We start from the raw sequence: 22,927 nt of genomic DNA on the forward strand, positions 1-22,927 counted from the left end.
TGGAATTCTAAGCAGTGGCCACCATGTGGAAGAGGAATTTGGAGGTATTCACATTGCCCATAGGTATAAGTCTCTCACTTAAAAGCATTTTCAGTTTTCAAAACATTTACAACCATTAGATTCCAGTTCAGATCTTTCCTCTACTTTTTTTTTCCCTACAACTCTTATTTCCCTCACTCTGGATCACCTTGGACATGTCACAATGGTAATCATCTGTTCTAAGATAATATGACCAATTAGTAGTGATGTGACGTGTGCCAGGCTTTTCACAAGCACCTGTATGCTGGGGAAGCTTTGGAAGCCTGAGTACTAAACAATGGGCCTGAGTTCCTGGGCTCTTGGCATAGACCTTAACGACACTTTAAAAGTTTTTATTTACTTTTCAAAATAGAAAGGAAAAAGTGTTATCTGCTCTTTCTTTTTAAGAGGTCTTATAGTACTTAGGCTTATGAAGAGTCTTTAGGTCTCCTCCCAACCTCATGCTTACGCCAATTCCACTGCTCAAAGATACCGGCTATTTAGAGATCTATAAGCATTCTTTCAGAAATGAATATGTACATATATGCTTACATATGAATGTTTGCATGTATCATATACATGTATGCATGTATGCATTTTAGGCATGTATACGTAAAAATGGTTGAATTACTTGATTTTTAAATTAACTCTGCAAAATACATGCTTTTGTTTTCCAGGTCAATGTTCAAAGATATACTCCTCCCCATTCTATGATTCTTACAGACAGTTCTATATATGTCATCTTTTTAAACCATTCTCCTACTAACAGACATTTATGTAGTTTTACATTTTTCTGCTTCTAGCATTGCTATGTTAAATTTCTTTATTTTTGTATACATGTATATATGTTTACACAAACCCATACATATTATCTCCTTACAAATTTTCTCAAGAAATGTTTCTAAAGAGAAATCGCTGGGTTAATGGACATTCTAGAGTTGGATAGGTACTGCCATGTGTCTTTACAAATGTTATCTCAGGTTGGGCTCCACCAGTAACACAAGAGAATGCTCATTGCCTCACGGTAGAGGTTATTTTCATTGTTGTCAGTTTGTACAGCAAAATTTGATAACTTGTTTTAGTTTTTCCTTTAGTTATAATATGATTGAATATCTTTTCATATTTTCATGTAACACTAAAGCGTGTTTTAGTAGTAACAGGGATTAAATGACAGAAACAGTGTCTTGGGTTTTTATTTATTTATTAAGTGGTCTACCTGCTCTTTCACCCTGCCCATCAGATTATGTCATTGGCAATTTGTCAGTTTCTTAATCGGTGCTCAAAAATTTATTGAAGAGGAGGAAATATCCAGAAAATCTCCACTTCTTTGGCTATTGTGACTTCACTGTCTCAAAACTTAAAAATACCTATGGATCAGTGTTTAATGAACATTATTATAGATTTAGTGTTTTTTCATTCTTTTAAAGAAGTAGTGACAGTTTTTCAGAAACAGATATTCTGTCTTGTAGCTGAAATTCCTGAAGTTTGGTGTCTGGTAACTAGAACTCAAAAGTAAATTCAATATTGTTCTTATAACTCTATTTTAGGGGCCCTGTTGAACTTTTTAAGACTGAATGTATTAATAGCAGTCTTATAAATCTTATGGTGTCTTATAAATGGTGTTTTATAAATCTTAGGTATTTCAATTTGAATTTTATTTGTACCTATGATAAATAATTGATGATTTAGAAGAAAAAAATGTGAAGAGCTATGGGTGAAACTTCCTTAAAGAGAAAACAATAAAAACCCACACGTCAGGAACATCTGGGTTACTGGTAGTAAGGCCTGTATGTTAATAAAACAGAAAATTAAAACAATGAAACACTAAAAATCTCTTGATCTGTCTCCATTCAGATCATCTGGACTCAGCACTATGGTATAAACCATTCCCAGCTCCCTTAGAATTTCTTGTTGGTTTACTTAAAATTGTCAGTGCTATTTCTGATTACAGGAATTTTCCCTGTCTAACCAGATTGTTCTGACTAAACCCTCCATTTCATTCTTTTGCAAGGTCTTTGAGAACTAGACCTTTTAAGATGCAAGTCTGTTGAAATAAAAACATTTAGGCATTTTTCTAGATCATTTAAATGTAACCACCAACTCCTCCCTTCTTACATTCCTTCATCAAACCCAACCTCATATCACACATCCCAAAGCAAGTTCTCAAATTTCCTCTTCATTATGGCAAAATGGTTCAGGGAATCTGAATTCATCTAGTAATTACTCACGGTCCTTTGCATCTGTGGATATGGGCTGATGCAGCATTTTTTATCAACATCAATGAGGTTAGTGACAGCACCTACATTTATATTACAATATATGCTTTATAAATTACTCTTGCAGACATAAATTTTTGTCAGTGGTGGTAACTGCATAGAAACCAATCAATAAAATATTTATTGGATAGATACCTAAATCCTCATTATAATCTTGTGAAGAGAGAAGGAAATACATTGTTGGCCCCATTTAGAGGTAGAACTCAGAGTAGTTGTGGAAGTTCTTTGATATTGGAATGGTTTCCTAAAAGAATTCAAGTTGCTCAATTCCCCTAACCAGTCTTTTTTCTGTCTTCAGGTTCAGTAGCTTCTCTGGCAATTAGCAGGAAAGAGTAACTCAGAGCATCAAAGCCCTCTAGGTTACCTGGACAGAGCTCATCATATTTTCATCACCTTGTTTTTTTCAATCCCTCCACTTAAAAAGATTCTGTGATAGAAAGGGAAGTCACATTATTTTCTCAAACTCTGATAAACTATTGTATTGTTCCTACTTTAAAATCCTTGAGCTTGGTTTCATCCTTCTTACAATCAATATTTTCCCAAAATCTCTAGCTATAGCATTACTCATTCTCAAATATTCAATAATTTCTATGAGCCAGATCCTTTCCTGGGTCCTAAAGCTACAACATTGAAAAAAACAAGCAAAAAAAATCTGTCTGGAGCTTATATTTCTCTAAGGGCTATCTGTGGTATGCGATATTAATTAATAATTGTGTTTCTTGGCAAACAGAGCCTTTGAGCTCAACAGAGAATATTCCTCATGGTCATCTATTTGCTCCTGTAGCACTTTGACACATTTTGAGATGCCTAAAATGCATATCTAAAATTTAAAGTTCAGTGTGCAGTGGAATGAGATTAAGAAAGAAAAACCCTATAGACTTGATGTACTCATTAGAGTTAGTTCCTCCAGGTAGCACTGGGAAGAAGTCTTATTTAGCAGAAGTGGTGATCAAAGATGTCAGATTAAAAAATGGATTGTTCAGACTAGTAGTCTGAACTAGTTTGAATTAGTCTGTGGACTAGTAGTCCACAAGGTCTGACAAAATAAGAAGGTAAGTTTCCTGATGGCCATCTGGAAGGAGATGACAGGGATCCTGGGCTACAGGGCATTTGTCAGGCTTCATAAATACAATATCCACTCTTCTCTCTCAAACCCACAAATACAAATTTCTATACACTTTTACCTCAAGCCCAGATTTAATCTTAGTATATTGTCCTAAAGAATAGATTTGGGGGTAGTCTAACTGTACATAGTAGAGATTTAGCTATGAGGCCCAGAGGTTCAGGGGAGAAATAATCAAGACACTGGATCCCTGGCAAGGGTGAGATGTGCTGGAAAATTGTATAATCAGACTTGGATTCAGAGAAGCAAGAAGTCACCTTGTTAGCAAAGTGGATATAATGTGGGAGTTTGTTTACAGCTAGACAACAGAAGTCTAGGCCACAAGATCAGTAAGGGGTCAACAATGAGAGCAAAACTTCTGAGTCATTCAAATGAGGTTCCATGTTTTCAACTTGATCAAGAATTTAACATGTGAGAGAAAAGCACTAGGGGAGCACCAGTCATCTTGACCCATATCTGTTGAGTGTATAATTCAAGGTCACTAGAACAGTCATTATTACTCTCTCTTTAATGGTCCTAAGGTACAGCAAAAGGGGCTGGGGTACAACCCATGGGGAAAAGATGCCTATCAGAAGAGCTATCCTTCCCCATTTCAAATGGAATAAGAGCCTTTCTGTTTTTTTATTGCAATTTCATTTTTAAAAAATTTTGATGTCTGAAAATCATCTCATGGTGTTCTTAGAGCCTCTCAAACTTCAGGGTAAGAAGTACCTTGTTAAACACAGATTTCACTTGGCCCTTCTGGTTCACTAAGCCTTTCCTTAAAGCTCAGGAATGTATGGGTTTAACACCCTGCCCAGGTGGAGCTGGTTCAGGTGGCATCACTTTAAGAATCTCTGCTCTAGATCCCATGTACAGGACTAAAAGACTCTTCTTTGGGTACAGTTGGCAGGTGATGAAGTAGGGTTGGCAACTCCTGGGCACCTGGCCACTGAATCCCTTTCATTAGTTCCCTTTGTTTCGTCCCCTTCCTACTTTGAGAATTTGCTGCCATATGAGTCTTATTATTCTCCTTATATAAATGGAGAATCAGAGGCTCAAAGAGACCATAGTTTCCTTATGGCCAGACAACCAGTAAATAGCAGAGCTGGCTCTCAAATGCATCTCAGACTCCTTGGGTTATCTGGGTTTTGAGAGTCTCTATTTTATTTAATTTCCAAATATGCATTCTCACTGTCAGGATTCACTGAACCATTTTACTATAACTGTGTATATCCACACATGGCAATTACTGAGACACATTGCAATTAGTTTGCTTTGGCAGCTTATCATTTTGAGAATTTGGAAGCCATAGGCCACCATGCACTAGGGTTTTGGGTGGTTTGGGAGTACTTAAATGAAAATTGATTAAATCTTCTAACCAAGAGTGTTTTTCTTACACATGACTTCTTTCTCCCTCTGCTTTTTCCCAAAGACTTCATTGTCCCCTTTAGCAACATGTTCTGTCTGCCCTATTCCCCCACCCCTTCCTTGGAAATCAGTAGATGAGCCTGAGGGTCATACTATGCCTCACAGTGATCAATGGTGTCACCACTTTGCTGCAGTACAGTGAGGTGCATAGGGCACAAGTGGAGAACACCAGAGATTCAGAGCATGTCACTGTGTCCGCAAGCTGGTAGCACAAACTGTAGATAAAAATGGCCCTGCTTCTTGGAACCAGATGGGCTTTTCTAACTCAGCGCCTTCATGCTGCAACTGTCCAAGAGCAAGAGGACTAGACGGTTGCTCTAATGATCAACTTTTGAATCACTGTCATGGGGCTCCTTGAACAGGAATGTGTCCAAATGGGGTTTTAAGGGTTATTATTTCCATTATTTTCCTTTTTTTTTTTTTTTTTAGTAGAGTAGTTGCTTAAATGTCAGTTGTAAATAGCTCCAGTGCTTTGCAAGCTGGTTCAGTTCTCAGCCCAAAGAAAAATCTGTCTTCCTAACACAGTCTGTGAGCTGTGCCTGTAGCTTCCCCATTTATAGACTCTATTAAAATGAAGAGTCAATTTCTCAACTTCTTCCAGGAAGAAAGCTTAGAGCTGTACCTCGAATGAAGATCTGGATGATGTTGATGGCTAAGACCAGGAAATAAGACAGAAATGGCAACCAAATTATGGAGATGTTACTGTCAAGAGTTGCATTGTTTTACAGTTAAGAGTGGTGGGTTATGTAAGAAAAAGTGCTTAAAACTGCCTGAAACTTTCTATGCTCATTTCATTGTAATAGAGTTGATATCTTTACCGTGGCCTAGTAAGGTGCCTGGCAATACACTAAATGCTTTTATAAGCCCTATCATACATATTTTCCACAACCTTATAAAATGGGTATTATTTGAAAAGAAAATGAGTCTTGTAAAGAAAAAGAATTTGTCTAAAGACATGCAATTGGTTAACAGGTCATCTGGGAATCCAACTCAGATCCAAGTTGTTCATGCAATGGATAGAATAAAATAGTGGCTAAGTCAGAAAAGTAACCATAAGAAAGTCCTAAAATGTCTGTTTCTACTCTTGATGGGTTTTAGAATTTTTCAGTGATTAGGTGATTTGATCAGTTTTACTAATGAATTCAATACCCCTCCCATCAATAAGAATGTACTTTCCAAAATGTACCCAGGCAAAGTTACTTTGCCTATAACTTGCCCACAAAGGGACCTCAACAAAAATGGCACAATTTGTTTAAATTAACTTGGTCCATGATCTTCAGCTCAAGTCATCTTCATGAACTATGTCAGCAAATAGGCCAAGGTTTGGCTCCTGGTTCTGAAACTTGGTAGCTGTGGGAATTTGGATAAGTTGTTTTCATTTCTCTTATTTCTTTGTCTTTAAGCTGAGAACAATACTACTTAACTAAAGAGGTGTGGTAAGTATGAAGATTTTTTGCATAAAATACTTAGGGCAATGCTTGTCTCTGAGCAAACAAGTATTAGGTCCTTTCCTTTACAACAAAATTCCAAGTGGCTAGTATAACTCTAACCAAAATATTGCTCAAAATGCCAACATTAGGAAAACTGACAATGAGAAAGCTCTGGATTACACAATCACTATTTTATGTTCTGCTGCCCATTGTGTTGAGGTGAAGGCTAGATCTAGAAACAATGCTAAATATCTGGCCATATTGAAATGTTAAAGTAGTTGGATGAGTTTTCCACTTTTATTTGCATGGTATCATATAGACAAAGTATCAGTATAAAGGCAGTGTATTCAACAGTTGCTCTGCTTCCAGTGCTTTGTGAAATGGGAACATTGTTCCAGTTACCTACTTCCAAGTAAGAAATGTCAGATGGCTACTTAAGAAGGAACCTGTGAGATGTCCTAACACTAAAATATATATGAGTAATGTCTGATTTCTTAGGCCTTTTTTTGACCAAAGTTCAAGTGTGTGGAGTCAGATTGAAAAGATGTGACCCCAAAACTATGTTGTGATGGTCTTTAGGACCAGAGGCTAGTCTGTGTTTTCCCCTCGCTTTTTTCATTGTCTTCTTTTGTGCAATACAGAAGAGATTCAAAGGGATAGCTCAAGGTCCCCAGAGAGTAAGGAAATCCACAAATATTAAGAATGTTGAAAAAAATGAAAAGAGCCAAGGAATATGAGGACATTCATCTTCCTTCTTCCTCTCTGCCCCTTTTTTCTTCTTTTCCATCAAAATTTGTATTTTCAGAAAGTACTTTAGTGTGGTAGGATGGGATGGCTCTAATCTGCTGCTGGTGGTTTGCAAACTGTAACCCCGGCAGGGAAGGTATTACCCATTGGAAAGGATCTAGTCAACCCAAGTAAGACTCCTACCTCCAGTGAGTATGGAAGGAATATTTTTAGCAGGGATATATTATTCTTACCCTGATGTTACCTTCATTCTCTGTTTTCTCATGCCCATTTAGTTCACCCAGAAGCACAATTCCTGGGTTCCTCAAACCCTTCTCTGTTCTACCCTCTGACTCTGCATCCTAATGCTAAGTGACACCAAAGAATCATCACAGAAGGAATGAAGTGTGGGTGGGTTGGCCAGAGATGATCCTTAATTATGTACAAAGAGTTGAGGGCTGCAGGTATATCTTAAGTAAAATGATTTGGGAAAATACTGCTGAAGGCCTATCATTTACCTTGTGATCAAAGTCACCAAGGTTTCTTGATATTTGTCTCAAGTATTTATTGAGACATACTATACCCCAGGTATTAACATGCATGCTATGAACACAGTAATGAACTAGGCAAAGTCCCTACCTTCATGGGACATGTATTTTGCTGGAGAAAGCATATCATATGGAGATGCATAATAGGCACACATACTCACTCATTTCTTAGACTTTATTTTTTAGAGCAGTTTAAGGTTCACATCAAAATTTTGTGGAAAGTTCAGGAGTTCCCATATCATCCCTGTTTTCTTTCCTTGGACTAGGCTTATTGGAGGTTTGCAAATACCTCTACAGTGAGGCAGGGAAAAGATCCCCAAGGAGAAGGGGAATCTTCAAAGAGCCATAAGAGTATTGGAGAAGAAGAAATCTGACAAAACAAAGAACGTCATGCATCTCCTGTCTGTCTCTGGGCCTCTGCTTTGACCCCACCCATTCTTCATTTGGGCTCATCTGTGTCCCTACATACACAGCAATCATATGACTAAGCCCAAAAATTCTGCGTTTCCTAAAGTAGCCCACAAAATTATAGTCTCTGCAGAAAAATAATCAGAGTCGTAAAGCTCATAAATATACATCCTTCCTTCCGTCTGGCTAGAAAACAACCATACACCAAGAAACAGAGGGGCTTCCAGTGCTGACTCTGCCACTGATGATGCTTATTCTCCTACCCTGGTACAAACTATTTAGCACCATTGTCAGGAAGATCTCTCTGCCAGGGCAAATCCCTTGTGGGGGCCTCCCAATTACACCTGTCACCATGGGTCAGGGTTAAACAAAGGCAACCATAGTCAAAACTTCTTTGTTGTTTTTCATTCTTCCTATCTTAACTGCACTGTGGAGAAGGTGATTGCATCTCTTTCATCTCTATATATTCCTTAAAGGAAATTTCCTTTTCATTGTCATATGCAGTATAAAATTATATTATTTAATTTCTTGCTTATATTTATTATTTTTTTCTCCAACTAAAGAATAAGCTCCAAAAAAAGCATGGAGTGGAGTTTTTTTTTCACCACTGTGGCCCCAGTACTTGAGCAAATGTTGAGTAAATACTTGGCAAGTGAAAGAAAACATGGAAACTGAGATGCATATGATATTAGAAGACTAGGAAAAATGAAATGTAATATTTATAGTGTGATCTGTGCATCAGCTACATGCTCAGTATGTTTTAATCCTCGTTCATCTGTGTGATTATTTTATGAGTAGATACTATTAACACACCCATTTTACAGAAATACAATAGCAGCAACAGCAAGCACACACATCAGTCAACCTTTCTTCTGGGGCCAAGGATCTAGCTCAGTGGGAGAGCACTTGCCTGGCGTGTGCAAGGCTCTGAGTTCAATCCCCAGCACTGAAATAAAATAGAAACAAATTAAAAGGAATAGTTGACTCCTGAGATTTGGGTAATAACTAGAAAACTATAGTGCTTGGCCTAGATCCCTGGATTGAAGAGTTTCTCTTGTACAGATATCAAGAGGTCAATGGGGAGGGAATACTCTCAGCATTGCTTCTAAGGAGCTTCACAGAAGACAATACCAAACCTGATTAGGTCTCACTCAGTGGGAGAAGTAGTTCTGGGTGCTTTCTTGATGTCTGTGAGGATTCCTACTGTTAACATGGGCTGTATGACATATGGGTTGCCATTATGGTCCAGGTTGAGCCTGCTGGACGAAAAGACCATTTCTCAATTCTAAATATTGTCCATCTAGCACTTTTCCTGGTACCCAGAGTTTAGTGTCTGTTCCCTAGCATCACCATAAAGGAAAATGAGAATTTTGCTTTTGCCCAGCCATCTGCTATATAAACAATCATAGTAAGTACACATTGTGACTTAGCACATTTCAAGGTATAAGTTGATGCTATTCACCTTCATCTTCATGTATACATCATTTGATAGAGCTTTCTCTTGACTCTTCACCAAAGAGTCCAAACAATAGAGACCTACCGGTGATGTCACTCCCAATGTGCCTGGGGTCCTAAACCCATAGTGTAAACCCCAGAAAGTGAGTGACACACATTTTCCCCATCTGTAGCTGCTTCCAGAAGGAAAGTGGTTCCTCTGGGAGCATTGAAATGCCATAGCAGTTTAGTCTAAAACAATACTAACTTCCTGAGGGTTAGCAGTTGAGTGACTGTTATTTTCTTATTGATATATTTTAGCTCGTTCCTTCCATACAGATTGAAGTGGTAAGTGTATAAGAAATAAATAGATATAATAGTCTAATATACTTCCTTTCTTGAAGGTCAAGAGTCTAAAATAATTTGTCCGACCTTTATTTAAACTCATAGTGGATCATGCATTTTTCTTCCAGGAATTTAATCAGAAACATTCCTGAAAAGTCTGCTAAGTCTGGGAATTCAGATTGCCCTAGAGTTACACTGTATCATACAGTAGCTATTTAAATGTGAATTCATTAAAATTAAATAAAATGTAAAAGTCAGTCCCTCAGTCATGCTATCCATATTTCAGATGTTGTATAACCACATGTAGCTCCCATATTGGACAGCACAGACAAAAATATTTCTGTCATCAAGGAAAGTTCTATTGGGTAGCACTGCCCTAGAGATCACCTTTCTGTTATCATATTTAGTCATGCAATTCCTTTCTCCTATAACATTCCTTTTCACTTGGGAAGGAAATCCACACCAAGCTTCATGGAGCTGCTTTATCATCATTAGTAGCAAGAGTGACCATGAACTCTCAATCTCACCTGTCATCAAGTGACCTTATGTGACAAAGTAAGAAAAGCTTTTAAGAATGAATTTAGTGCAATGTGCAGAAACTCATAGTATTAAGGGAAAATAGGATACAAATATATAATCACATATATATAATTTGAGTTTCAAATGTATATATATATATATATATATATATATATATATATATAGCCATTTCAGAATTGTGGAAGTAAAGATAATTTGTGCACTCATTGTTTATACAAATCTACATCTTCTAGTTGTTATAATTAGCCCCAAATACTTTTATAATTTAAAAAGCAAGTTTGTTTTCAGACAGGGAAAAAAACTTCCTCAAACTGAGACTTGATTCTCCTCGAACTTTAGGAGCTGTGATTTAGATAGAATGAGATTATTTTCAAATTTCTCCCCTCTTCCATCCTCCAAAGACAAATAACTTCTAAAATGAAGAAGAGGTGATTTTGTAACTAAATGTGACACCTAAGATGTATTGCCAATTTGTGTTTATCTGTGTGTTCTTATGCTATTAATAAATGTACATATCCTTGCTCCAACTACATTATCAATTCTCAAAGACAAGATATCATCTTCTACTTTTTTGGTCTTTCCAGCAGTACCTGAACTAGTGCTTGATAACCATTACTGACTGTCTGACTGACAGCTTGGCTGACCTTGCCATCACTCTCAGGTCTCATGCTCACAAAATGTGTTAACGTCTTGCCTCATTTCTCTTTGGGTCCGAGAAGTCACTTTCTTTCCAAATTTGCTACGTGAAATCCAACTGCTGAAATACAGGAGCCATTCATCAGAAAGTGAGTTAGGCTTTCTCTAGGTTTGTGTAAGGCAAGATCCTAATGGAATTTTATTTAATTTTGTTAGTTTTATTGAAATAGCACTGAGAAGAGAATATGTTAAAACTCTTTGAGTGACCACAAACCATCCAAACTCTTTGAGTGTGTTTGGCATCTCTATTAACTAGTTGCTTGGAGGAAGAGTTTTTATAAGGAGGATTTTCTTTTCTTGGGTTGGCAGTTAGAGTGATCCCATGCTTGTGGGGCCATTGTGGTTTTGACAGTTTCTCACATCTGCCAAGATACCCAAAGGCAGGAATTATAGACCACTTTGCTCTCATCCATCAGATACAGACTGGGAGATGGAGCCCAGAATGTTGGGTTTAACATATACCATCACAGGTGTATTTGGCCACATCACAAACCTCTTCTCTTATAGATCACAGCACCCAAATATAGATTGAAGCCATGTGACATTTCTGCCGTCTCTCAGAAATAGGAAAGAAGATAGGAAAGAAAGAATGAATTGATTTTCACAAAAAGCCAATGACTGTCTCTATCATTCTACCTGAATGATTAATGTCCCTGTTTGGAGAGATGTGGGAGTTTGGTGAAAAATGTCTTTTTTTCTTGGAAGGGTAATGTTACACTGAGGAGTGCTACCAGGGAATTTATGGGTGACAAATTTGAACAGAACCAGCATAGGGTTATAGGGGTTATAGACAGCAAATAGTTTCAGTTTTGCTCAGTGAGGAGTCATTACATGCTCCTGGTGGGTATGTTTACATATGCCTGACCATGAGGTCAGATCAGTCAACATCAGTCCAAGGGACTACCCAAATCACATAGCTCCAATTCCTGATTCCTTAGAACCACTCAGACTTGCTGCTTGTTTTGGGCCCAAGTGAGGCAAATGAAGAAATCAGGATGTGTGTCAATTAGCGCAAGATCTAGCATCCAGGGACAAGAGTACCTAGCTCAGGTCTCCAGAGGGCCAAGAATGTTCCAGAATGTTCCATTTTCTCAGCGTGTGATATACTTTTAAACTATAATAGTAAAATCTAAATTCCATAGTTGGGATGTGCCAAATGGCTGCTGCTGTGTCCATTCTAACATTTGGTTATATGTGGTATCTATATACAATGGAATTTTATGCAGCCATGATAATGGATGGTAAATGGATGGAATTGGAGAACATCATTCTGAGTGAGGTTAGCCTGGCCCCAAAGACCAAAAATCGTGTGTTCTCTCTCATATGTGGACATTAGATCAAGGGGAAACACAACAATGGGATTGGACTTTGAGCACATGATAAAAGCGAGAGCACACAAGGGAGGGGTGAGGATAGGTAAGACACCTAAAAAACTAGCTAGCATTTGTTGCCCTCAACACAGAGAAACTAAAGCAGATACCTTAAAAGCAACTGAGGCCAATAGGAAAAGGGGACCAGGAACTAGAGAAAAGGTTAGATCAAAAAGAATTAACCTAGAAGGTAACACACATGCACAGGAAATCAATGTGAGTCAATGCCCTGTATAGCTATCCTTATCTCAACCAGCAAAAACCCTTGTTCCTTCCTATTATTGCTTATACTCTGTCTACAACAAAATTAGAAATAAGGGCAAAATAGTTTCTGCTGGGTATTGAGGGGGTGGCAGGGAGAGGGAGGGGGCGGAGTGGGTGGTAAGGGAGGGAGGGGGTGGGGGCAGGGGGGAGAAATGACCCAAGCCTTGTATGCACATATGAACAATAAAAGAAAAAAAAAAGACATACTGCTTGCCTTTTTTTTGGCGGCAGGTGGGGAGGGGTGGGTGTAGTACTAGGCATTTGATAAGCAAGTGATTTACCACATGGGCATCGCCCTCAGCCTCCTTTTGCCTTTTTTTAGGTTATTTTTTGAATAGGGTCCCATGCTTTTGCCGGTGTCTGCCTGGACTCCTATTTAATGACTCCTGGGAAGACAGAGTTGTGTCACCACACTCAGTGATTGCAATGAGATCTCCATAGCTTTTTGCCCAGACCTGCTTTGAACTGTGATCTTTCTGATCTCTGTCTCCTGTGTAGCTGAGATTAGCAGGGTGAGCCACTATACTCACTCTATTTAGTACCTTTTTGAAAATTCTTTTTCCCTTAATAAAATTTATCTTATTTTTGAGAACTACATCTTCATTGTAAAATAATTTTATTTTTTTATTTTTTGGTGTTATAGGGGTTTGAACTCAGGGCCGACTTGAGCCACTTCTCCAGTCCTGTTTTGTGTTGGGTATTTTTCAAGATATTGCCTCACAAACTATTTGCCCTGGGCTGATTTCAAACCATGATCCTCCTGATCTCAGCCTCCAGGGCATGAGCCACGAGTACCTAGCAAATTTTACTTTTTATTTTACTTATTTAGTAAATATATATTGTGTGAATAATATCACTGAATGTATGATTAATGATATTATCAAATTATATTTGTTGGAGGCATTGCTCAAGGGGTAGAGCACCCACCTAGCAAGTGTGAAGCCCTGAGTTCAAATACCAGTACCACAAAAAAATTATATTACATAATATGTAAATAGTAATTTATTTAACCTTCATAATAACTCAGTGAGATTTTGTTACTACTATTAATCTTATCTTGTGAATTAGAAAACCAGGACACCAAGAGACTCAATCATATACCAAAACTACACAGTTGGTATGTAGTTGAGCTAGGATTTGAACCCAGGAAGTCTGACTCTAGTATACTTGCTCTTCACCACTCTTAAAATTTGGAAAAAACATAAATGCAAAAAATATCTAATGATAACTTATAGCTACAGTATTTTGTCATCTTCATTTTCTATATGTATGTACATATATATATAAAATATAAATATATAAATATATAGATGACATAAACTTCCACATAACTGATCCTAGCTTCTTTTCTCTTGTTTTTGTGGTACTGGGGGCTGAACTCAGAGCCTTGTGCTTGCTACACAGATGCTGTATAACTCTACCAGTCTTTTATGCATTGGTTATTTTTGAAATAGAGTCTCACTTTGTGCCCAGCTGGCCTGGACTGTGATCCTCCTATTTGTGCTTCTCTGCATAACTGGGATGACAGGTGTGTGCCACTGCACCCAGCCATTGGTTGATAGTGGGCCTCACAAACTTTTGCCCTTCTTGGCCTTGAACTAAGATCCTCCCAGTCTCCATCTCCCAAATAGCTGGGATTTCAGACTTGAGCCACTACACCCAACTCTGATCCTAGTCTTAATATTCAATTTTGTACCTTGCTTTAAAAAAAAACTGAGCCTAATAATGGCTTTTCCATGCTGCTAAATGCTCTTTATAGATACTGTTTTAGTGGATATTTTTATGCTCGCACCATGCTCTTTGCTCAGTCATTATCCTATGGTTGGCTAATTTGGCCTCCAGTTTTGTTATGATCATTAGTGTTGTGATGATTATCTCTGTGCAGAGTTTCTTGTGTTCTTCAAAACATACTTTTAGATTACCTTCTCAGGAGTAAACTTTCAAATCCAAGAGTATGAACATTCTTAGGTATAATTCTAGATACAAGTTGTCAAATAATTTTCCATAAGAATTGGAGAAAAAAAACACATTTTCACAATGTCTGCAAAGGTAGACAGAAGTACCTTTTTCACCACACACACTTCAACACTAAGATTGATTTATAAACAGCTTTGTGAATGTGGTAAGTAGAGCAGAGCATTTTATTGCTGTTTTGATTTTTATTTTCTGATAGTTTGGAAGGTTGATGGTTCATTCTTATTGTTGAGTATTTGTGAGTGGTCTGCTTGGTCCTTTGCCTGTCTATTGAGATCATATAAATCCTTTAAGAATCAAAAAGAGAAGAGTTAGTATTTCTCCAGCCTGGACGTGGAATTTGCTTAGGTATTTACCTCGTTTTCACTGCTAATGCAACAAGCATTTAATCTTTCCACAAATAATATATGGACTGTTGATTCTATATAAAGTACACCGTTTGCTTATGAAAATAGTATTATACTTTTCTTCTATGAATGTGCCTGTGCATAAATCTGCATTCAATCTTTGTCTTGAACCCACAAGCTCCTAGAGGGCCCATCTGTGTTTTTATGAGCTTCTGAGCAATTACACACATCCTTTAGCAATGTTCATAGTAACCATGGAATAGTTTTCCTGGCCAGGGGTGTTCTGAGTGTCCTAATGAGAAAAGAGTTGGGAGCACACAGGCTGGATGTGTCAGTGTATGGAGGTTTTACTTAGAGAACTAAGAACAACCCATAAGCACCTCCCCCGCCTGCAACAGGTGACTCAGATTTCTTTAATCAGGCATAATGCCCTCCAGTCGTCAGAAGAAGAGAGGAGTATAGTGGAGAAAAGCACACACGACCAAAGTCCGTGAATTGGTTCTGTGTTCTCTGTGACTTAGTGTTTGCGGAAAGAATCCCGGGGCACTTCCTCTATTAATCTCTGCTTTTTTTCCATCCACAACAGAATAGTGATATCAATAATAACTGACGTTTCTAAAGCACTTTAAATTGTTATAAATGGACTTCCTTATCGAACAGTCAGTTAATCACACAATGGCCCTGTGAAGTCGACAGGGACATTCACATTTTACAGTTGAGGAGACAGACACAATGAAAAGTAGCATAAGAAAGCAACAGAGCCGCAGCTCTCCTCCAAGATTTCTTTATTATATTTTTAAAAAACATATTACACTCCAAGAAAATAATCTGTTGATTTCAATTTATCACGAAGTGGGAAGAGAAAGGGAAAATAAATGTAAGGGACCATGGGCGATGTGGGGATCATGAAAAGGACTGCGTAAGACATCAAGGACAAGTACACTGAATGAGAAACAAACTGAGAAGACATGAAATAAGAGGAACAAACAGCTGGTGATTATTTTCAAGTATTAATGTATCTTTGCTCATATTTCTTCTTTTTTTGCCAGTACTAAGGTTTGAACTCAGAACCGCACACTTGCTAGACAGGTGTTCTGCCACTTGAGCCACACCTCCAGCCCTGTTTTGTTTTAGTTACTTTTTGGTTTTGTTTTTTTTTTTCTATTTTTTTATTGTTTTATTATTCATATGTGCATACAAGGCTTGGGTCATTTCTCCCCCATCCCTCCACCCCCTCCCTTAACCCCCACTCTGCCCCCTCCCTCTCCCCCCCACCCCCTTGATACCCAATAGAAACTATTTTGCCCTTATCTCTAATCCTGTTGAAGAGAGAGTATAAGCAATAATAGGAAGGACCGAGGGTTTAGTTACTTTTTGAGTAGGGCTTTCTGTTTTTGCCTGCAGCTGGCTAAGTTTGAACTGCAGTCCTTCTACCTATGTCTCTTTTATAGCTAAGATTATAGATACACGCCATCACTCCTGGCTTACTGGTTGAGAGAGAGTCTCAATAACTTTTTTTTCCCAGGCTGGACTCAAACTGCAATTTTCTCAATTTCTACCTCCGAAATAGCTGAGATCACAGGCATGAGCCACCACACCCAGCATATTTCTTAATTATATCATTTACTCACTTCCAGTTTCCCCATTTACTACAAAGATCAACAATAATAATAGCAAAGTAAGTCATAGTACATCCAACTGTGGGATGTGATGGACTATTTAGAACAATTAAGAAGACAACAACAGTTGGAAAGACACATGGATAGAGCTATGCTACATTTGTTTAGGTGGGCCTTGTTGAGAGCATTCTTCAGATTTTTGCCAAGTGTGGAAACAGAATGAACTGTAGGATAAAGGAAGTTGCGCTCAAAACCTGGTGGGAGGTCCTGGGGTAGGAATGTTCCCTGAAGTCAGGTCTTCAGTATCCACGACTCTGGAGAGCTCAAGGAAGGTAAGAGGCCCTTTTGCGTTGGATTCTAGGATGCAAACTAAAACCGTTATAAGCCAATAAGTCTTGAAACCCCTCTAACATTGAAAAGATTCAGCCCAAATAGTGCATCCCAAATGCTTGCTCAGAAGACTTTACAGGTAGGCTTAAGAGGTGAAGGCATTTTGTCATATGAATCCAGGCTGAGTGAGGTTCTGGCTGGGTTGGAATGATCTTGTGCCTTGAGGTAGCTCAGTGCCATGATTGCATTTCAGGATTTTATGGGCAACTACAGACATTCTGCCCCCCACATTACCCCGACTCCCAGAGACCTCTACCGCCTAGCAGCTCCTGCAGTGTGGCGCCCTCCTTCGAGGACTGCCTGGTCCCCACATCCATGGGCCAGGCCGGTTTTGATGTTTTCCACAGAGCCTTCTCAACTCACTCAGGCATTACAGGTATGTTGGGTATCTATGACTTAAAAACTTAAGCCAACTGGCAGGAGAGAGCAGATGGGTTTCCTGTGACTTGACCCTGTCAGATCCTGTCGATCATCCCCAAAATATGACTCAAGTTCGTCTTCCTCCTCAGCCCCTTCCAATTATGAGGGGAAAAAAATGGGCCACTTTCCCACTCATATACCATAATAGTTTCCAGTTGTGTGGAAAATAAATTTCTCTCCAGCACAGCATTCAAGCACTGTAACTTAGGCCTCTCCAGACCCACCTGCATATATTTTTCCTACCTGCTCTTCTCTTGACCTTTGCCAGATCCCAGCCTCAAATGCCCTGCCCTCTCTGTCTTTGCTCTGTTTCCTTCTTTCTCTACCTCTCCATCTATGAAAATCCAATTCTTTTTTATGATTCACCTTTCCTGTCACCTGCTTTTTTGAACAGCCCCCACACGTTTCCCAAGTATGCTTTTCTTTTACTTCTGTTAAGGCTGGATTTTGTGCTGAGTCATGTTTTAGCCATCTGCTTGCTCCCCAAAGTTCCTTATGACAAAGGCCTGCTGTAGGGCCTAAGCCTGCATAGTTGCCTCCTTAGCCTGCAGCCAGCATTTGGCGAACTGCTTTAGCGCTCTGCTCACCTGCTGGGGGCAGTATGGTTGAATTACTAACTTCTTATGTTCTTTTTCTTCCAGTGTATGATTTGCCCTCGGGTTCATCAAGCCTTTTTGGGGAATCTCTTCGCAGTGGGCCCGAAGACACAACGTTCTTGCAGATCAGTGCTGTGGACCGCTGCCCTAGCCAGCTCTCCTCTGTCTATACTGAAGGCTAAAAGCTCCCCTGGTCTCTTCTGCACATCCGGAGCCTTTTAGTTGCTTTGCTGCCTTTTGTTTTGATTCTTGCACAGGCTGCACGAAGAAGGATGTCGACCAAATTCGTGGAGCCCGCAGGATCAATGTGTCTGTGGGAGGCAGGAATGGATGGTCAGAGCTGGCTTTGCAAGAAGTTTGCACTTGTTCCTTTTTCTCTCTGGGTTTGCTGGACCAGGTGAACAGCAGGACTATCTTTTCAAAGGGAATTTAGAGTCTCATTCTACTGGATACCTGTTACTTCCTGGATGTCTACCTGCAAAGGACACCAATGAAATGATACGTGCATGAAAACATAGTTTGGGGATAATACTTGCAGAAAACTCCAAAGAGGGAAGGAAGCCCAGTCACCCAATGTGTAGTGAGCTGCCTCACCCATGTTCTCCCTCACACCTGGGTGATACAAAGTGAGGCACACCCGCGTCCAAAGCAGGGTGTGGCCTCAACTCTTGGGAATGTCTTGGGTTTCCTTTCTCTCTTAGCTATCCTCATGGTAACCAGTAGCTTCTCAATGTTTCTCCAATGGCAAAGTAAGGTTTTATATTCCAGCAATCAACTATATTTTGGGCTTTAAAGACTTGTTATTTACCTCTGTTTTAAAAGAAAAAAATATTTAAAGGTATATGCTTTGGATGGAAATCATCATCATTTTAATCATCCCAGCTACATACATTTTGCCACAGCTGTAGCTCTGTCTGGCCCTACCCCTGGACTGTTACTTTCTCAGTTAACAAAACAGGGGTACTAGATGGGCATGCACGTATGCACGCACACACTACACATACACACAACACACACATGCACACACACCCCCTACATGCTCCAGTGCTGTAGCAGGAACCCTAATGGATTGACTGGTCATTGACTCCACCTTGAAAACCTTGTCATTTGAGTGGTTCACCCATTTCCTCTACTCTGGTGCTCTGCCTTAGAAGTGCCAAGGGATATGAAGACAGGAACACACATTGAATCATCTGTGCGGACTTATCCAGAAAACCAAACCAGGGGTACCTAACATCCTGTTACTTTGCACAGCCTTTGCTCAGATGTGGAGTCACTGAACTGCCCATCTCTTCCCCTATACATATCCCCTTTCTGGTTTTGTGTCCACATCTTCTTCATGGATGTTGTTCGGACATGCCCGCCACCCACTATATCCTGACCATTGATCACTGGGAAGGTAGAGGGAATGGTTCACAAAAGGTGGACTCAAGGAGGCAACTTGTTTTCTGAAACTTGTTTTGAAGGCCTGGAAATTTGCACAGATCCCTTGGCCATTTTATATCATGCCTACATTACAAGTCATTTTCAGTGACACTTTTACAAAGATATTAAAGAGATCCTGGGTCCTAGGGCATTGGCTGTAAAAGTTGGCCAAACTCCAAACACTTGGTCCATTCTTGCATTCTGGTATGCTCACATTTCAAGGTTTCTTTCTCTCTTTTAAAACTGTTTTTTTGAACAAAAGTGAAACAGTGCTATTTATCAAACTGAGATGATTACAGTCTTCAACAAGACAATTAAACAGCTTTGTGTCAGACTTGGGGTCCTGTGACAGTTTACATGCTGAAAGACAGGTCCTTCCAGTCTGGCTCCAAAATCAGAATCTACCTGATTCTGCTGTTCATTCTACTATGTCATAACATGAGGCAAATAAAGAACCAAGTGTGGATTTCATTTTATAGCACACTTGGTCTATCTGGCTCCTCTTACTAATGGACTGTGTTCTCAGGAAAGCTATCATGCAGACATCAAAGTAGTAAAAGTTTGAATTCCTACTTTATAGAAATCTGCTGTGCTTTAAGACAGGATGCACATTAGAGTTTCTCCACAAGTGAGTTCTCAGACTGATGTAAGCTACCATCCTTCTCGAAGAAACTGTGGGTTGTATTATGTGGCCCAAGCAAGACACATGTATGTCAACATTGGCTTAATCAGTAGTATCCCTTCTGTGTTCTCTGTCACAGTCTAGAGAGGAAGGAGGAGCCTGCTGTCTTTAGAGAGACCATATACCCATTCTTAAATCCTGAAGTTTTTATAAGGAATTCAGAATTTATTTTTGTGATGAAGAGAAAAAAAATGCACCTGAGGTTGTCAGCCTTGCCTTGCAGCTTTATATAACTTAAAGTAGACAGGGAAGGAGAGCAAAACAAGAAGCTGGACCTCAGAAACCATGGATGACCTCTTTCCCTTTGGCTGAGAGGTGATTCTTGTGAGGAGCCAGCCTCTGGTCTCATGGTGGTCTCTGACAATAACCCTGTTCCCTTTCTCGTCTCACCTGGGCTGGAAGGATCCCAGGAAAGCCTTGTGACAGCAGCACCAATAGCACCTCCTGCGTGAGGACTTCTAGGCCTCACGCATATGGACCATTCATGTTGTCAGAGGGAGTGTGCAGAAAGCAGGGCCCAGTGCAGCCCGTCAGGGTCCCTCAGTATTTCCTATTGGCTGCAGGATTGAATTTGGAGGACATAACAGATCCTTCAGACTATACAAGCTATCCTTAGATTCCATAATTATTCCTGACCTTAAAATTTGTCCCTTGCTTATTTTCTCATTATAGAAGAATTATGTATGCTTTCATTATTATTTTGTAGCAGTAAAAGTGGAACTTCAAAAAATCATTCCATTCCATTTTCTGGCCTTTTTAGTCTTGATATATAGCCATTTTCATAAACATCCAAACAGAGATTGTCATTCACCTTTGAAAACAAAAACAACAACAAAACTAGTGCTTATGAAACACATAGCCCCAGGCCAATTATCCTGTTACATTAAAAAAATCAGTATGCCTAGAGACGTTTCATTTGCTGCATTGTTTTAACTCCCTAAAGGGACTGCATCAAAATGTCAGCTGTAATTTAGGCACTGATCAGCATTTAAATATTACTTAAATATTTACTGGTACTATGATGTATTTCCCTTTACCCATGTCACCCCCAAATTACATTGGTGATTCAAAAATGGCAAAAGAGGCTTTAGTGGATCACAGCATAGTTTCCACTGATAATGGAACATTGGCTCTGTTTGGTTTTTCAATTACCAGCTGACAAGCACATTAGTACACTAATGTTTTGAACAGGGATCACTGTTCACCACAGAACATTGACTTTCCTGTTGCCTTGAAGTATTGGGAAGAGTGACTGTAAGTGCTCAGATTCATTATTTGGTTTTTTTTTTTTTTTTTTTTGACCATGTCATTTCTATAGCAGCATTTCTTAATGGCACTTTTTGTTAGTGATGTGAAATTTCTGCAGTTATTTTAATTATTATTGTTGTTGTTATTATTGCCATGGATAAAGCAAAAAAAGAAAAAAGAAAAACCAAACTCATTGGAGAAATGGTGAGTGTAAAAATGAGAGATTTATTTTGTACAGACAGCAAAGCATCCTGTGTAATGTTGCTGACATAAAGTACTTTGGGGGAAAAAGTGGAAATCTGTTTTCCATAAATCACACAGGCTCTTGTACATAGTTATATACACTCACGTAGAAAAATGAACTGCATATATCATACTGGATATGGGGCCGACTTCACTCTAGAGGCACATCTGGTGCTTATTGTCATAAATCTTTTAAAGAATTAGGTACACTTTTTTCTATTAATATGTATAGTTTTGTGATTTGTCACAGTTATGTTTCATATAATCATAAGTTATTTTGTCTTGTTTCATGAAGTCCTTTTTTTATGTCAAAAGTAAAATGAAGGGATTGTGCACTTGGTACAGAATAAAACTGGAAACAGAGGATACGCCCTCCTGCCTGAAAGCCTCCTTCTGCATGTTGCTTTAAAACACGATGGCAACAACCATTGTTTGTTTGTTTGTTTTATTATTTTGTTTTATTTTGCCATCAGCCTCCTATGTATTAAGGATGGTAATTATAATTAAAAGCAGATGGGGGGGAGGGTCCAAGGCCAGCTTTAAAATGCCGCATTGCTTTGGGCCAGAGCTGCAGCCTGGATTTAATTATAGATATGAGGATGAAATGGCAGTAAAAATGAATGTCTCCCTGAATCCTTTACATGTTGGGAGTGTCCATAAATAAAACATGAAGTTTTATTTCATCACATTTAATTAAAGCTTTTATACATGTTTTATTGGTTATTCTATTAATCCGCTTCACAAACTGGAGAAATGTGTGCTAGGGTTTGGGGTTTATTTGTGCCTTTTCAGTGTGGCGCTGCATCATGTTTCAGAAATGCCTCTAGTCCTCCGAGCCCCAGGTGCTGGGCTTTCAGCATGCTGGAGGCTGGAGGAGGGAGTTTTCAGTCCCATTTTTCCAAAATCCTGCAGAGAAAGGCACAAGCCCTGGCTTCCCAGGGCTGGTTCCCTGACCTTGGTAGTCCTCTGATTCCCTGAAAGAGTAGCAAGGGGCAGTGACCTCTTCCCTGGCATCCCTGTGCTGAGCTTCTTCCCTTGGTGCCCTTCCATGGAGGGAGAGTGGTCAGGATGGACTCGTGCCCGGCTGGCCTGCTGGGCATGCGCAGGAACTTAAGCTACTCCATCCCAGCACTCCAGAGACTGAGGCAGGAGGATGGTCAGTTGGAGGCCAACCTTGGCTACATAGTGAGCCCTGTCTGGAAAAAAAAAAGGACCCTATCTCAAGAAACATTCTTACACAGCTAACTTTCTCTCTACTTGTTTTTAAGGGAAGATTCAAAACAAGAGACAATAGCCCATGTACCTTGTCAGAGTCCTTAGGGTTGGCTATCTATTTCAGGGTTTGGACATGAAATACAGCACTATCTGACAAGACCAGAAGAGCAGCTCAACTTC

The 22,927-nt window shown here is 39.3% G+C and overlaps 1 protein-coding gene across 7 annotated transcripts in view; it reads left to right on the forward strand.

The window, feature by feature from the left end:
• Nucleotides 1-22,220, forward strand: part of Glis3 (GLIS family zinc finger 3) — a 443,820-nt gene extending 421,600 nt beyond the window's left edge. For all 7 annotated transcript variants that reach the window (XM_074051951.1, XM_074051954.1, XM_074051952.1 and 4 more), the window contains 2 exons: nucleotides 17,112-17,294; nucleotides 17,980-22,220. In XM_074051951.1, coding sequence (XP_073908052.1) covers nucleotides 17,112-17,294; nucleotides 17,980-18,116 — 320 coding nt within the window. In that variant the 3' untranslated portion in view covers nucleotides 18,117-22,220. The remainder of the gene's footprint in view (nucleotides 1-17,111; nucleotides 17,295-17,979) is intronic.
• The last annotated feature ends 707 nt before the right edge of the window (nucleotides 22,221-22,927 follow it).

The sequence above is a fragment of the Castor canadensis genome, chromosome 13 (assembly GCF_047511655.1).
Source record: "Castor canadensis chromosome 13, mCasCan1.hap1v2, whole genome shotgun sequence".
NCBI lineage: Eukaryota > Metazoa > Chordata > Mammalia > Rodentia > Castoridae > Castor > Castor canadensis.